This window comes from Terrapene carolina, unplaced genomic scaffold, assembly GCF_002925995.2.
Source record: "Terrapene carolina triunguis isolate 2854851 unplaced genomic scaffold, T_m_triunguis-2.0 Scaffold231, whole genome shotgun sequence".
Classification (NCBI taxonomy): domain Eukaryota; kingdom Metazoa; phylum Chordata; order Testudines; family Emydidae; genus Terrapene; species Terrapene triunguis.
In genome coordinates, this window is record NW_020664582.1 from 14,333,575 (window position 1) to 14,351,917 (window position 18,343).

Sequence of the window (18,343 nt, forward strand, 5' to 3'; positions counted from 1 at the left end):
TTTACTTTTTTACCCATTTTAATAGAATTACAAAGAGGCATTTTCAGGAGAAGATATAGTTTAGAGTGATTTTTATCTCTTTCTCCTTTCTTTCAACAAAAATGATAGAAGGGAGCAACTAGAGAGTCAACATTTTCTATGCAGCAACAATAAATATCAGTGACTTATTTGCCATTTTATTTAACTGGCAGTTTCATTAATTGTTTGATAGAGGTATCCTGTTTTGGTCTATTAATAATAAAAGAAAAGCAGTCTAGAAGCAATGCAATTACAGACATATTAAATCTCTACAAAGCCGAAAGAATTAAAAATGTACACGTAGCAAACTTTTTTCTTTTGTCATTTTTCTCCTTGCTGGAGTCTGTGTAATTAAAAAAAAAAAAAAATGGAGGGGGGGGAGGAAGCCATATCCAAATTCGTAGGATGTCAAATATTTAATGTTACATAGACATTGCTAAAGCCGTTGATTATATTTATTTAAATTTATTTGCGGTAATGCTGCCAGACCCAAAATCCCACCATTTCAAAGTTTATGAATTCTTAGGGACTGCTCATCTTGTAATTGAAAACCAAAGCTGAGCATGCGACAGTCTGGGTGGCACCCAGAAGATTATAAAAAGGGGTTAAGTGTCTCAGCAGGGCTTTTTGCTATTTGTATGAAAAAACACGCCACTGTACATGATAAATAAGAGCTATGCTAATGGGTTACGGGGTTGTATAGTTTAATAATAGTGACTTGCTGGCTATCTTTCTCCTCGCAGCTGATCCGGTGCCATCAGTCCCGTGGTGGAGCCTGTGGAGACAACATTCAGTCTTACACTGCCACAGTCATTAGTGCTGCCAAAGTGAGTACATCAGCAACCGCTGGAAGAAGTCATCCTGTGCAGTGATGATCAGATTCCCTTGCTGAACTGTATTGAGATTTCCCCCCCCCCCTTCTAATTCACAAAATAGAAAAAAATCTAAGAAAGGTGCTGGAATTGCTTTAATAATATTAAAACCAAATTTAGGGGCCAGATCCTGCACATTTCTGAGCAGCCATTGCTCAGCGCCTCTCAGTAGGCACTCAGTGCCGTTCAGGATTGGACCTTTTATATTTCAAACCTTTACTCACGCTACCAGCTCTTGCTCATGTGAGCATTCTCAGTTAAATCTACTCAAGCAGGACTGATCTCTTAGCATGTTGATACTCAGTTTATAAACACAGCAGTGCCTGGTGCTTTGTGGATATATTTGCTCCAGTACTATATTTTTACAGTATTTAAAGGGTGATCAAATTGTACTTGAGGGATAGAAGAGCTAATTAATTACATACTTACTTTACCAGAGCTGGCTGAATTTATTTCGGCAAATAGTTTATTCGCTGGTATGATTTGGCAAATAGTTTTGGCTGGAAAAAAATTAGGGGAAGAAATTCTAAAACATAGAAATGTTTCATTTCAACATTTTCAAAATTAAAATTAATAAAAAAAAACCAAGCCTCCCTCCTCCCCCCAAAAACTAAACTTTTCAAGTTAAAGGAAACGTTTTGTTAGACCTGAAATGAATTTTTTTTTTTGTTTTTCACTGGCAGTAAAAACCTAAAAAATTGTTGTTTCAGGTTGATACAAACCGAATTATTTTTCAGATTTTTTGAGTTCAGGCGCCGAACTAAAAAATCAGTTATTCACCCAGCTCCAGTTATTATAACCTTCAAAAAAGCCTCTGAGTGTTAATAATAATGTTTACATTTAGATACCAGTGCCTATGGTTTGCTTAGTCGGAACAGCGTTCCTCTGTGTGTTTGGAAGCTGCTGAGTTTTCATGGAAAAATCTTAGGCAAGCCAAAAGAGCATGCATTTTTTTCCTGGAGATTTTACCTCTCACATTTGGCGAAGTCAGTTCTTTTTCACACACAAAAAAGTGAGTTTCAGTGTTGGCTGGCGAAGTTCATGCTGATTACAAGCTTTTCTTATAACCACAAGCCTTGTGATTTGTGAAATACACAACAAAACAGTTCTAATCATAGGGATTACAAAGAGAATCTAAATGGCAGCATGGAATAGAAAGCACAACTGCACTGAACAAAACAACAGTTTAAAGAACCCACAAAGAGAAGCAAAGGTCAGGCTGTTTCATATAAAAGCAAATAAAAAAATGAATGTATTCCATCAAGATAGCTTTAGAACTCAACTGTGCTGTGGTTGGAGGGGGAGAAAAATCACAGGTTTTTACATTGCTGAGGGGAAATTTGGATCTTCCTCCTCCTGAAGATACTATTTTAAATCCGTAATATCTGCTTTGAGTTCCTTCACACTCAGTGGAAAAAGGTGAAAAAAATACTTTCCGTCTCATCAGCATTAGCATTTTTTTTAAAAACGGGCAAATGGGCTTAGCTAACTAGCTCAGTAGGATTTGCTATAATTGTGCTCAAATAGGCTGGATTCTTGTTTACACGAGGGTCATTTTATACTACCAGAACAGCATAAAGTGGCCTTAATGTAAGCAAGAGTCTGGCCCGATATGTCATTGGAAAGAGCAGGCCACAATGTTGTTAAACCCTATGTACAACTGAGTAGCACACATTCAATAGTCCCTGCAGATCAAAGGCCAATTTTTTGTTTTGAGTTGTTACAAGGACTGAAAAATCCAGCCAGAGAGTCTGTCAGAAAGCACGAAAGGGTCCCTAGACAAGACCATAGATTAATAGTTTTTAAGGCCAGTAGGGACCATTATGATGATCTAGTCTGACCTCCTGCATCATACAGGCTGGAGAATTTCACCCAATACATACGAGCCCCATATGTACAAACTTGAAAATAATGATGGTGCAGTAAACAGGGAAAATATTTGTATATAAAATAGTTGCAGGAAAGAAAAATGTGTGAGACCCTATATAACAGCAAGATAATAATCAGAGCTGGGAAAAGATAGAAAGCTATTAGATAATATGCACTAACGCATGCTACTAACCCACTAATACTTGGGGAAGGACTTCTGGGTTGGTACTACAGGTTAGAATGGAAATCTTCAGTTACATCCAAATGCCATGATTCTCTTGTCAATTGTTAGGGTCCTTGGTTAGTTGTGATCCCATTGTGTAAATAGGGGCGGGGGAGACTCGGGGACTCTTGTGTACAGTATAAGTGCTGGGGAGGGCATAGATTTAAATGAGACATCAATTTCTGATATAAATTAGAGTAGTAAAATGCCCACCTTGCAAGCCAGGGTGGAGTTTGGGTGGGACTGGGAACAGTGGAGACCACCTTCTGGGGAGGGAGGGAGATTTTGGCCAAGGGGATTTGAGACAGTGTTCATCATCCTCCCTGCTCTACCCCTACCTCTTTGCCTCTAGTAGATGGGGACTGCTGCTTCCCACTTCTGCCCCCTTCCTTTCTTCATGCTGTATGGGGAGACAGGATCACATGCAGCATCTGGGTCCAGGCTCAGGGGCTCATCCCATCCACGGCAGCTGCCACTGGGCAGTGCAAGCCAGGGTCTTGGCTCTTCCTGTTGCTGAAGTTGGGGAAGGGGATGATAAAAAAAATGGTGCATCCTGGGTTGAGTAGCCCTGTTTGTCCCGCCTTTCACTAATCTGCTGGATTTCTGAGAGTGCCAGGGGCTGGGCTGATTCCCAGTTTTGGGGTCGGGAAGGTGCATCTTTCCTGTATTGGGAAACTGGCAAACCGTTATGTAGATTTTTTTTCACATTCCACTTGGCATCCAGGAGGTTTGTTTTTGGGGAGTTTAAATTACAATTCTCACAACCGTGCTGGGTTCCAGTGCAGTCGAGGCTAGAAAGGGTCCAGTTGAAGACTCTAAAACCTAATGGGCTGCTTGGACACTGGTCCTGGGCATTCGTGTGACATAATGACAGGAGTGTACCTCTGTCTGTTGCTACTTGTAGCTCTTCTCCTCTATCCTACCTCTGCCAAGAAAGAGAGGAGGAGGTTGGGACTCTGGTATCCAGTCAGGGTTCCTTGATTGGCCTGAGAGTGTATAGAGAGGGCATGGGTTCACACTCACTTTCAAGGTAGGACCTCAAGGTCCACTGGTGCCAGTTCAGATCACTGAACAAACGTGTTGGGTAGTGTTGGGTGATATATTCCAGTTAGCTGTAGGCTGTTAATAACATTGTATCCTCCTTGTTTAACCATATGTTTTCCATGTTTCCTTGTTTCCATGTCCACATCAATGGACAGTGTAAATATTTTCAGCCTGAAATTTTGATAGTCAGCAGGCTATTTTATTGTTAGTTGACCAGGGTCCAATTGATTAGTACAAACCTGATACAAATGTATGCTCCATTTTTGCAAACATTTGTGCACATGCAGAACTTTACTCATGTAAATAGTCCAAGTGAAGGCAATGGGGCTACTTAAGTGAGGGCACATGTGTAAGCATTTGCAGGATTGGTGTCTTAATTATGTTTGTGCTTTTTGTTTACAAATTTTGTAACTTTTGTGTCTGTTAGCAAGTCTAAAGCATGGAACAAAGTTAATAACTTTGTTTTGACCGATTTAATCAAACTGTGTAACAGTAAGCAAAATGCCACTTCCTGGTAATTGAAACACTGACTTACCTCAGAGGCAAATATACACTCCAAATATCTATTGCCCTTTGCCCTTCCCATTACCTCACCATATTGCTTGTTTAAGTAAATCTTCCTTTACAGGCCTCAACTGTGATTATATCTTATCTGCATGAAATGGTTTAGGATCCATCCCTTTGATCAATGGAGGTGTTAGCTACTTTTAAAGTGGATGTCCTTTTTTATTCCCTACTCTGTCCCTTTTGAATTCAGAGCGGTCCCATAAAAGTTCTTGTTTTCTCAAATGACCTTGGAATTCAGCCTTTTGTGGGTCTTGATTTCAATCTCTTATTGAGGGAAGTGGAGGAACCTTTACACAGAGAAGGAAGATAAAGTTTGGTAAGGAGTAATGGTGATAGAACCCCATCTGAGAGCTCCCACTTGGAGATCCTCAGAGGAAACACTCAGTAGCTGTGGAAAATATTTACTATGATGACATTTGATGGGTTAACTTGAAAAATGCTGCAGTAACTAACAGCTTTTTTTTCTCCCTAATGTGGTTCCCATGAGTTTATCATATGAAGTAGGCCTCCTGCATAATCAACAATTTCCAGAGTTATCTTCAATCCCTTTATCTGGCAGTGCTAGAGCTACCCCTGTTAACATTTAATGCTAAGTTCAAAACCACAATCACATTAGGAGACATTGACTCTTGGTGCCAAAGGGTTAATCTCCCTTTTTATCCCAGCAATATTGGAGAAACTCACAATATCATGGATTTATTATTTGATTATCTTTATTTTAGATGTCTAGAAGGATTTTGTTTTGAACAGCCAGAGTAGTTTTCACTATTCCCACTTGATGCATCTGACAAAAACTCCTCTTTCTGCTGTTGCTAACTTTTCCATGGGCCATTTTGCCTCTCTGATCTTATTTTCTTATTTCTTATTTTCATTTCTTCCCATTTGTTTGACTATCTGTGTGTGTTCTAAGGCAGATCACAGTAGTGATAATTTCATCAGCTTCACTGAACGTCGTGGAAACAGAAAATTATCAACATTTTAAAATGTGATAAATTTAATAGAGTGTATCAGGGAAGTTATTAATGTTCACAAAGATGAAAATTGCTTTGTATGGTATGCTTCAGGTCCCATGGATTTCTCCCCTGCCAGTAAAGTCAGTGAAATGGGACTGAAGGCATGTAGCATCTTCCAGGAATGAAGCTCATTATTATTGAGTGGTTTTAGTGATTGGTGAACTTCCAGGGGTTTGGTTTAGATAATCATCCAGATGTGAAGTTGCTTATCTGCAGTATCCATGCTCTTTTTTGGGGGAGGGAGGAGAAATGTTTTTCCATCTCCTTCTCCTCCTTTAGCTTCTTCATCTACCTGGAGAGAGACCCCACTTTTTGCTAACAACTGTGTGTTGAGAAGGCGATCAGCCAGACCAGCTCATTCTCTAGTCTCTTAAAGAGGTGTCCAGGTATGCCTTCTCTCTCCTAATTCAGTCTTGGGGTGGCATGGCAGGCAACCCTTCCATACTTTTCTTAAGGGTAGCCAGTAGATTCCCTTCCTCCCTATATCTCGTGAAACCATTTTTCTGCTATTTCAGCACATATGGTTCTCATCATGGCTGGAGAAGGGAAAGGCAAGAATTTCATTTCAGAACTTCATCAAAAGTTTGGTTCAAATTTGGATCTAAAATTGTTTGAATCAAAGGAACTGTTATGTTGTTCAAACCATATTTTCCATTTAATTATTGATTACCAGGGTATTTGCATCTCAGTAGAATCTTTGGTTCTTTCAGATATTCCTGCTTCTCCTTCCAGAGTCTTAATTTGGAAACATTCACATTTTTATGTCAACTTTTTGTTAGTTTTGTGAAAAAGAACAATACATCATTTTATCACTAAAAGGACATAAGACCTTGTTAAAACTAAACAGCTCGACTGTCATTGGATGATACATTTTAATTTTCTCAGCTAATTAAAGTGTGGTCTTTTTTTAGATTAAACAGTGGATGAGTACATAGGTTTTTTTTAAATTAAAATAACTGTTTATATTTGAATGAAGGTGAACAGTTTTTTTTAAGAGTCTAATTGCACTACGCAAAGTTTGAGATTTTGGATTTAAATGTTGTGCAAGTTGTTTACAAGAAAACATTGAAACAGTGGATTTCATTTTTAGGAAAACCTCATGTGTTCACTCACTACCAATTCCCATCAATAATGAAGAAAGCTGAAAAGTGAAAACTCATAAATTTATTTAAATTTAAAACCTCTTTTGATGGTCTGCCTAATGTCTAACATCAAATTATAAACCAAGTTTTCTTGTCACCTAATAACTGCTTTAGTTGATTCTTTCTTGGTGTCTCTTAATCCCAAGGTGGTAAAGTGATTTAGCAAAAACTGCATCTGTTTTCTCTTGATACCTGATAACTTCTTAATGAGTACTAACAGCTTATGTGAGAGCAAGGCCATTAGCACTAATGGATAGGGAGGACAGCTGATATGGCATGGGAAAGGTTAAAGATTACCAGGGAAGTTTTTGCAAATATACACATAGCACAAGGGAATAAGTACCGTAATGGTTTTGCACTGATATTTATGTACTAATGGACTGGGCCAAATCTTTGTACACCTATTATTTTTCAGACGTCTTGCAGTCACAATCTGGTATAACATATGACAGTAGTTCAATTTGTTAGATAAGCATGCTATGTTTTTCATAGAAAGACTTAAATAGTGTGCTTGTCACTATATAATCTAACTAGGTATAATATTGCAGTTACTTTCTTACGAGGCTCATTCTAACCTATTCTTGCCACATAATCTTTCTATGTATTTTACTGAGTCTGTAATGCTTACATTTTCTGGCTGCATAAAATACCACTGCATTAGTGTATGCTTTTAATTACAAATGTATGTCACATCAGTATTGGTCAGTTTTTTCTAAAGGCCTGTGTGTTATAACACAGTATTGTGGTATTAACTTTTAGGTCTTTCCCTTCAGATACCGTTATATATTTTGTTGTATGTTATTTTTTTATCTTCTGGATGAAACATTAGCTGTTAAAGTTTGTTGTTTCTTATTCATTGATATGAGTATGAAAAGATCAAGATAAGAAGCAAATAGCAGGATATATTACTAAAGACTTTAAAACCAAAAGACATTCCGTTGATAAAGGCATGGCTCAATTTTAAGTGGTAGCATCTCCATTAGCATTAATGGGGTAAGTACATCAACAGAGGCATCTCAGAGGTTAATCAGGCTTCCTGGCTAGAAATTGCCATCAATACAGTGTGGCGCCTAATTCTGTTGGTCCTTCAGAGGCTTTCCTGACAACACACTACCAGACTTTGTGTAAGTCGTTTCCGATGAATTATTAAAGCAAACGTTTGGCTGCTAATTGATGAACACTAATGTGTTTTCTAATCACTGCAGTTTGAGTTTTTAGCACTAAACAAAGCAGTTACAATTGATTTGTGGCTTATTCTTGGTTTCAGTTTGATCTGTATCTTTTTTTCCTTTTCAATTTAGCAGGCAGCTTTGCTTGTCATTTTAGTTAAGAATTTGTTTGTCACAATGTCATTCTGTTCTTAAACTCCTATTATATTTATTTATCAGAGGCGGTCCTCGGTCCCAGGAAAGACATTTCAGAGTTGTAGCTTTTTTAACCCATCTCTCCCAAATTGTCCTGTTCCACCCCCACCAGCAGAAAAAAAAGTTAGTAAAGTATAAAACCCAGTGCAAGGGATAAATTTTCAAAGCAATGCCTGGGAAACATGAACAGTAAGTCCCATTACCGGGAGTGGGATTTGTGTGATCTGCTGGAAGTCCTCCTTCCCACCACTTTGAAGATATAGCCTTTAATGTTACTGGTTTTGGGTCTCATATTCAAACAATATTAGAACTCCAAAAGGTGAATTCTTGAGAAATAAATGTAATCCCTGTTATATCCATCAAGGGCCACATCTTTCCTGTCTTACTCATCTGGATACCATTGCCTTCAATGGGACTATTAACGTATGAGTAAGTCAAGCGTGATTTGGTCCTAAGTAAATATTTCTCTACGTAGTGGGAATGGGCGACGGGATGGATCACTTTGTTTACCCGTTCTGTTCATTCCCTCTGAGGCACCTGGCGTTGGCCACTGTTCGAAGACAGGATACTGGGCTAGTTGGACCTTTGGTCTGACCCAGTATGGCCGTTCTTATGTAGTGAATGTGTAATGCTTTTATTCCTCGCACTGCAGCTACAACATACATTTGATCCCTGTTACCATCTCTGAGGTGATGTGTCAAATGAAATGAAGGACAAGCCTTGTACATGAACTACAGAAATAATCATAGAGGAGAAAGGTCATATGGCAATAGAAATGTGATCTGTGTACTCAAACTGCACTTCTTTCCATGGGTTCTGTGCACCTGTCCCCTTTTATTATAATATCAATGTATTGTAATGCTTTCAACTGTGGTGGCTTTTGATCAGTACCTGCAGGAACAAACAAATAAAAATGTTAGTTTTAAAAAGAAAAAAATTAACATAATAATGTCTAAAGACATTATAGTGAATACTTTTCTTCCTTTTATCAATGTTTTTGAAGCCCCTGGCTAAAATATGTGAAGTTACATTTTATTTTCCAAAGAAAACCAGTTCACAGGATAGATCAAACTCTATTGGTAGCTTGCTAAGCCTTTTAAATAGAATATTATTACATGTAGCGTCTCACACAATTAGTATGTCAGTTATAAAAACCCATTTAATTTGTTTTGTGTGTTTTTTTGATGTATGGTGATGAGCAATCTAGTCACCACATTCATTGTGCTATGAGAGAAATTTCAATGTAGATCTGAAAAGCAGCCCTAAAACTGTATTTATTGGTTCTCTTTCTTCTTTATAGACGATAAAGACTGGACTTACAATGGTTGGGAAAGTGGTTACACAGCTGACAGGGACATTGCCTTCAGGAGCAACTGAAGAAGAGATTTTAGTTCATAGCAATACTCGTCGAAGTCCTCTGGTGCCTGGGATCATCACTGTTATTGATACCGAGACAGTTGGAGAAGGGCAGGTAATACAACTTGCAAAGAAACAAAAAAGAGTATCAGAAGTGCCTTAAGTGTCACAAGACTTTAGAATTAAAAATGCATTATGTGCTTTTACATTTCCAAATGAAAACTATAACCATGATTTTTATCAGGTCAAGCAAATTTACAGATGCACATTGTTATGGCATAGGAAGTTCTATTTGGGAATGAATTTAAGCCAGCATGTATACAGCCTGTAATGCGCATTTACATGACATTTTGACAACATCAAGTGTGAAGTGTCACTTTCTGTCCCTCTAACACTTGCTCAAAAGTGACGTTGATTTATGCTGACCAGTTGTATGTGGGTATGGTCTGATTACATTTATTAATACATAATGTAGCAGGAAATTTTGACTGTGCTCTAGAAATATGGTGAATTGTTTGATATAGTGTAAAATAGTAATAATCGGGAGACCATGGTTAGCTAAGCAAATGGAGAACTTGGGTAGAAAGTCTGAAATTACTCAACTTTTCAAAGCGTAAGTTTAAGTGAGTCCTAGTCTGCCATTTAATATTGTTTTTCTGACAACATAGTTAATTTATAGAATACAATTGTACCACATAAGATTATCTGTTTAAAAAACCCATATGTGAGCCATTTAAAATGGAAACTAATGTTTTAATTAAGTTTCTTTATAAAATAAAGGTTTCTAGATTTCTTATTGATTTACTTCAACTAATCATTTCTTTTTTAAGGGCCTGATTCTGGAGTCTCTACTCATGCAAGACTCTAACTGGTTTAATTATTTATGACGGTTCTGCAAATTGAGTTTTTCCATAATCTATTTGTCAACATTTGCTGAATTAAAAATAAAAAGAACAACTCCCCACCCTATTTCTCCCAACCCCCAAAAGGTCCACACTAATGTTTAGGGTGCACTGTGTGTACAGCTTTGTTACCTTGGTAAGATATATATTTTTTTAAATCAGTCATGTTATGTATGTTTCCTAACTGATGATAAAATAAAATATTTTCCTTCCCAGGTTTATAAGATGCTGTCTGATATTTTAATGTTTCCAAGAATTAATTTAAAGATAATCAGATCCATATAGTGTTGCCAGTGATTTGATATTGAAGATATTTGTTTCTTAAAAACAAAATAATACAAAACCAGCAGAAAATAGAAAATAACACTATTTTATTTGATTTTACAAGATTCTGTTAGTAAAACAAGGCTGCTGGCCTTTGAGATTCATTTTTGTTTCCTGGAAAAATGTCTGTTGCCTTTTCTTAGAAAGCCAGAAAAAAAGAAAAATTCTACTTCATAAATTTCTCATGAAGCCTTGCTTAATGCAGTCATTATTTCTGATGTTCTTGTCTGTGCATTGACTATTCTGCATAGGCTTAGAAATAAAATGATTTATCTTAGGTTTTTAAGTCTTGTTGTTGATTTAGAGGTTTTTATGAACTTGTCCTCTGACCTTACCAGTAGTAAGGAATAATCAAACCCAAAGGACACTGTGGAAAAGTAGTTGTAAAAATAACAGTTGCCTTGCCCAACTAACACTACAATATCAAAAATAAGCCATTATTGGTAGTGAAACAATTTTTTTTTTGTCTTAAACCCCTGAAGTAACAGGCTTTGAGATAGACACTATTCTTAGATCATTTGAATCCAGAAATAACTTTCTGGCATTTGTATTTTTGTCACCTGGGATATGTAAACAGTATTGGGGTTCATAATTTATTTTCAGTGTGGAACTGGGTCTCAGAATTTTCTGCATGGGTTTTTCTAATAAGGGGAAAAAACCTTTCGTTTATGTTGTTGGGGGTTTTTTTGGCCACAAAAGGCCTTTTTATAACTTCAGGGAAAGGTCTAGTCTATCAATGAAGAAGCTCGATAAACAAAAACCTGGGAGATAGTTTTAATTTTTTATGTGGCCTAGAAAAAGTTGGTTGTTGTACAACACTGCCTCTGTAGGGTACTTTCCTGTATAAGGTGTATGATTTGTGATTGTGTCCCTTCTGAGTCATTGCCAGATGCTACCCTCCTACTCTGTTTCTCCCATCACTGAGTTGAATCAGCAAATTTTGTGCACAGATCCTGGCTTGAACATGGCAGATTCAAATTCTGCTGGCTGCATGAATTAACTAGTTGCAGTGCAGAGGAGTGGAAATAAGAGTCGGTTGGTGACTGGGAATGCTCCTGCTCTCTCACGCTGATGGGACCAGGTACGTCCGCAGGAGGTGACAGGTTACTGCTTAGATGATGTAGGATCCATTTGCACTACCTCGACAGACACGGCTAGTTTTCATAGCATAATTGATTCAGGCTCCAGTTTAGCAAGGCACTTAAGCAGATGCCCTGACTTTAAATGTGTGAGTAGTCTCACTGAAGTAAATAGGATTGCTCACATGCTTAAAGGTATTAGAGAGACTGGGTGGGTGAGGTAATGTCGTTTATTGGACCAACTTCTGTTGGTCAGAGAGATCTGAAGAAAGCTCTGTGTAGCTCAAAAGCTTTTGTCTCTCACCAACAGAAGTTGGTGCAATAAAAGATATTACCTCACCTACCTTGTCTCTCTCATACCCTAGGACTGACATGGCTACAACTGCACTGCATTCTTAAAGGTAGGCACATGGTTAATCACCTTGCTCAATTGCTGCCTATATGAGTACCTGAGCTGGGTTGATCCTTGCTCATTATATTTAGTGTCTGGAAGGAATTGACCCCGTCATGGCAAATTGGCCTGTGTATAGTGTGTTTTACCCCACCTTCACACCTGCCCCATTCCTCGAACCTCTGCTGGGTTCACCCAGGTGGGATGGAGAGTGGTTGAGCTGGATGGTTAATGTGGGTTACTCACAGATGTCTAAGGCAGAGGTCGGCAACCTTGAGAAGTGGTGTGCCAAGTCTTAATAAATTACAGTAAATAAACGATTTCGCGGGCCAGTAATACATCTTACAGTTACAGGGGCCGGCGGACGGAACCCCAGACTGGCAGCGTGGGCAGCAGACTGAACCCCAGACTGGCAGCGGGCTGAGCTCAGCCCACTGCCGGTCTGGGGTTTCGTCCGCCGGCCCCTGCCAGGTGGGGTCCCAGCTGCCGACCCCGCTCAGCCCGCTGCGGGCCTGGAGTGCCGTTCATTCAGGCAGGCAACGGGCTGAATGGGGCCGGCAGCCGGGACCCCAGCTGGCAGCAGAGTGCCGCTAAAAATCAGCTTGCGTGCCGCAGGTTGTCGACCCTTGGTCTAAGGTTAGTCCCATGCTCAGATGAAATAATTGTTCTACAGTTACAGGTCAAATCCCTTGTGTATTTTTATCTTTGCTTTCAAGGCACAGCTCCTGGTAGTGATTAAGCGGGCAGTGATAGGATATAGTATCCAGATCTAGACTCAGTCGGAGAAATGAAATGACAAAGTAGATATGAGGCACCACTGGGTAGAATCCCTGACTCCTCCCAGGTGGAAAGGGAAGGATGAGGATTTGTGGTTTGGACTATTACATCTCTCTTGAATTGGGATGGATATGCTCAATGATAGCTTGGGTCTTCCTAAATCGCATGGGAAACCATAGGGAATTCTTGATTTCAGATAAGTTTGTATTCTGGATTGAGTTAACCCTTTCCAGACACTGTAGCAAAGCCCTTTCATCCAGGGACCTGTGCATTGTGGGGCGCGTGTGTGTGTGTGTGTCTTAAAGGATAGTCAGAAATAATAGCAGCTCTGGAGGCAAGTTTCAGAGACATGGAGGGGAGTCGGGTGCCCAACTTTCAATGATTTTCAACTGGGCACCTAAGTGCCCTTTGTGAATTTCAAAATCACCCTATTTATCCACGTAACACTAACCCCACCTCTGACAAAGAACTCGGGGTATTGTATTATATAATGGAATGAAAACAATTACAGTGTAATAAAAATAATGAAATGACCTCTTTAAGAGATATATATTTAAAAACAAATGAGGGGTCCAGTTTAAAAAGTGGAACAAAAAGCATAGGAAAGGAAGGTAATAAATATAAATGGCCAGCAGTGGTTCTCCTGCAAATACTTTTGAAAGGGAAAGAAGTAGGTAAAGGATGAAATGAAATAGGTGTCACTGGGGAGCTCGTTCCATATCATGGGGCCTACAACAGCAGAATGTGTGATTGTTGACTTTGGATATGACAGTATAAACCCTAAATTGCGGGGGATGTATGTGTGTAATATGCAGATTTACTTGCAAAAATTAGGGTTAAGGAGCATGTATTGAACATAGGCCAGAAGTGTTAGAATTTAAAACTGACATTACTCTCTCTCGTTTTAAAATTCAATTTACCCTTTTATAGGCAGCCAGTGTAATGAATGCAAGATAGCACTCAGTGCATTTTATGAGATATGATATTAACATAATATTGCTTAATTTGAAACATTATTAGCTTTATACAGAAATATACACACATTTGTACACTGAAGAAATCTTTGAATTTAATCACAGAGAGATGTAATGTTGTAAATCTCTGAGGAAAATATTTTTAGTAAATCTTATGAATGTAGATATATTAGTGAAATCTCACATGTGGCAGTTGTTTATGTGCTAGTTCCTTCTTCTAAAAACAGTGGTACTTTGAGAAAGTTTTTAACTGTAGTGTCATTAAAAGAAAAGCGTAGAAATGTTGAATTATTGGATTATTTGGATTACATTTAAAAACTGAATAAAAATAATTATCAAGAATCCCAAGTAACTTTGTGGTCAACCAAAATATGTTACCACGGTCCGTGTGCTTGTTTAAACTTCCTTTTAATGAAGTGTTACCAAACTTTTTAGTTCACTGCAGTGGCTATTTATTTGGATCTGTTAATTAGTTTAAATGGATAAAAACGAACCTCTACAGATGTCCTCTTTTTTTCCCCTAATTGGAAATAAATACAGAAACCTTTAGTGGTTTGAGTTTTATAGAAAAATTATTTTCTTTTGACCTTTGATTCTTTATTCTTAATTAATTCATCAACTAGGCCACCCACATTTAGTCTGAAATAATGACCTTTTTCAAAAGCCAGCAGTTTTGTGACTGAATATAAATCTGTTAAACATCTAACATGTAGTTGATTCTTAATGTTTTTGATAGAGTGATGTGATTAATGGTATATCTTGGTGTTACTCATTGATCATTCAAAACACATGAAAATATTTGAGGACAATTTTTAATGTTAACTTTGAAAAATTATAAGGTAGATAACATGTTGGTCTTTTTATGTTTTAAAATGCGATTGGTGTTTTTTTCCTGTTCCCTATTAACTTTTTATTGCATTAAAGAGGAATTCTTCATTTAAAAAAAAAAAAAAAAAGGCAGACTGCAGCAGTTCCATAAGTTCATTTCCATTTGGTAAGGAGTCGATAACAATTGAACCAAATAAAGATGCTTATCAAGTAGCAAGAATCATAGTGAAACTTTATGGTAAAACAAAAGGTTTAAAGAATAAAGGGTATTCAATAGTAAAACTTTAACGGCATACGCAATTCCATTGGTTATAAATCCCAGTACTTTTACTTACAACAAAGAACAATTTTCACAAAAGTTAATTCAATATTCCAACACTCATCATATACTTCACTTTTTATATCTACATGTATTAGATATAGATATAGATATATCATAATGTAAATAAAAATAAAATATAGCAACAGGATTCCCTCAGAGCATAATACTGTCTGCCTCACTTTTATTAAAGGGGATCTGCTTTTTGTCAAGAAGACATTTTTGTCTCAGATAAATGGTTCAGGCTGAGCCCAAGGCTGTTTTGAGTTTATGCTGGATTCTATTAAAAGGAGTGCAGTAGTTAATGCCACAGATTTATCACTTTTAGCCCTTTTCCACTGATGTTTGACCTTCGCTATAATGGTTTTGGTTTTTTTTTGCACATACATCTTAGGACCTGAAGCTGACAATGCACTGACTTTAGCTATTTAAATCCACTGAGTCTTTAATGAAGATATTTTTGTATGTGCAATAGCTATAGAATATTTTATTCTTCATATTTCTGTTGCTAAATTGCTTAGTTTGATTTTTATGATGATGGAAATCATTCTTTCTTAATTGTATTAAGATTAAGACCAACTTGATTCAATTTGTGTCCATTTTTATTTGTGTTACCTTCATATTTTGTTTAAAAGCATGTCTCCACTGGGGTAAGTCGTGTAATTTGCCTTTAAAGATTAAAATAATTGAAGTCACAATTATCAATGGCTTCTGTTCAACAACATGGAATATACTAAAAATGAAGTAAAGCACAGTTTAAACTAAAGCCTTTTTTTCCTAGTCTATCTCTTGCCCTCAAAGCAAACACTGTATTCTAATAGCATGTGTAATGATCCTGTTGGTTTTTTGTCTGTTTTTCTGTTTAAAGAAGATAAAGACTACTTTATTAATCTTTTATCACTTAGTGTTTTGTTGAACTTCAATGTAGTTAGCTTGATACAGCTACAGCAGTGACTCATCATGTTTAATTAAGCACTGGGTAGAGCTGCGTCTTCTGAACATCATATTGCAGCTATCTGGCTGAGGCGCTGGTTAGGCATCTCAGATAAGATGAGTGGTGATTTTCAGGATCTCGACACAAAAGGCCTAATGTTATTTTTGTGGAATTCTTAATTTCTGATGATAGGGAAATATGTGAAGAAGATACTTGAGTAACCTTGTTATACTGAGTTACCATGCATTTGTGAGGACAGTGGCTGGATTTATGAACCTATTACTATAAGTGACTTTGTCATGGTCTTTTAATCTTAGCACCAAAAGGAGTGTGTTTAAATCACTGCCATGGAGTTTGAAAAAGTCCCAGCATGAAAATACGGGGTTGGGGGCTTCCCCACTCTGGCAGCAGCTGAACACCTTGTTAGGCAATTTGTGCCATTCTTTCCCAAGAAAGAATCCTCACTTCCGCCCTTCTCAGTTGCACATAGTATGAACTGGTGGAAAGGGACCCGCTTTACAACGTCAACGTTGATTTAACGTGCCTCCCAGTCACCCATGGGTAATCCTCAACCCACTCCAGCCCCTCCAATACCCTTGCAGAAAACTTCTTTCATTTCAGCATCAGGGTAAAGAGTCCCCATCCCATCTTCTGTGAAGTCTATCTAGAAGAATCCCCTTTGGTCTGAATACCTTCTTCATTGCCTCAGTGCTTCAGCCTTCAGCCTTGTCCTATAAATTAAAATTGTCCCTCTTGTACAGTTACAGGGGTATAGTTAAAGACATCTTTATACTAGTATTGTTGTGTCCACACTAGGGGTAATAGATCAGTAAAAAAAATGGCATCTAACTGTAAAAGTTACATGGGGTACAAAACCTGCAGGAAGACTAGGCCTTCATATTTTGCCTTTTGGGAGAGCTTTGAAAGGACCACAGCCTAGAGTTCATTGCTGGGCTCTTCTCTGGCTGACAAGACTGATCATCAGGTCAGCCAGGGAGAAGCCTTTGCCTCTTCCTTCCATTGTAGTGTAGAGATGGTAGAGACGATATAGAGATGTGAAAAAGGCCTCCCCCATCTTACCACAGCAACTGACCAATCAGCCTTGCGAGAAGGGGAAAAACAGTAAAAGTTTCAGGTACAGCCAGAAGATGATTTATAAATATAAGTAAATGATGACTTGTCCATTGCAGGTCCTGACTAACCTCCCTCCTGTATTTCAGTGTAATTTCCTTTTTTATGTTGAATTTAAAAACATGAGGGATGTGTCTTCAGCCTCATATTTCCCCACATAGGCAGGTATGTGAGGTCACTAACCCCATTTTCTTAGTGGCTGCCATGGTAGGGAGTGAGAAGTATTAGATGGAAAGACAATGTGGGGCTGAGAGCCATGAGAGTAGGAGGATCAATTGTAGGAGGAGCTCTCCACCTCCTGTTAACTTCTGTATTTTTGAGTCACAAAGATTTGAGTTCTTACTCTCTGTTTAGCTAAACACGAGACACTGACATTTCCATTTGAATAAGACAGCTTTCCAAAGAGTCGGAGACTCTATCATTTTGGGGTTGCACAGTCTTCAAGGCCAGTTATGCATTTCTGAATGTAGAAAGGGGACAATAGAAATCAATTTGTTCTTATTCCTTTAAAAAAATCGCAAACAGTGGAATAGTAAATCCAAGTGAAAAGATTAAAAGGTAGTTCATTAGTTATGTTTGTAAGTCAGCTTTGCATGAAGAACCGGAGATTATTAGAAAACTGATTTTAAATCATTCACAAATTACGCCCTTCCAGGAAGAGCATTTCAAGAAGTAGCTGAAAAGCCATTTTAAAATTTGAACACCATTAGCTTAACCTATGAATGATAAATTTTTGGCTTTATGATGTACTCAAATTAGGGTGTCTAAAGCATTTCACAATGCCTAATGATCCTGTGGAATCCCTATTTGTCATTATACTTTCAGACTAAAAGTGTTTGCGTTTTCCTAACAGCCAGACTGTTCTTTGACCGTTGTACAGAGATTTTTGTGAAGAGATAATCATCTTGGTGCAACTTTCATTGCTTAAAAGAAACCCACACTGAATTAATCATGTTTGCTGTCTGTATAAAAATGTGCATATGCAACAAATCAGATAATATATATTAACTTGTTTTAACTGTGCTTTAGATAAATACTGATATCTACAAATTTCAGGTTAACAAAAACTTGATGTAACATGACTGGATTTAAAAATCTGCTGTTTCATGTATGATACTAGTTTAGGGGGCAACTGTTATCTTTAATTATGATGAGAAGGCCTAGGGTGAGACTACATAAAAGTTATATAAGAGTGGAAGCTGTGAAAAGATGATGT

General features: G+C 37.8%; 1 protein-coding gene across 4 annotated transcripts in view; it reads left to right on the forward strand.

Annotated features, from left to right (window-relative positions):
• BCAS3 (BCAS3 microtubule associated cell migration factor) overlaps positions 1 to 18,343 on the forward strand; it is a 490,159-nt gene that overhangs the window by 104,156 nt on the left and 367,660 nt on the right. For all 4 annotated transcript variants that reach the window (XM_024211255.1, XM_024211257.1, XM_024211256.1 and 1 more), the window contains exons 10-11: positions 762 to 845; positions 9,413 to 9,583. In XM_024211255.1, coding sequence (XP_024067023.1) covers positions 762 to 845; positions 9,413 to 9,583 — 255 coding nt within the window. The remainder of the gene's footprint in view (positions 1 to 761; positions 846 to 9,412; positions 9,584 to 18,343) is intronic.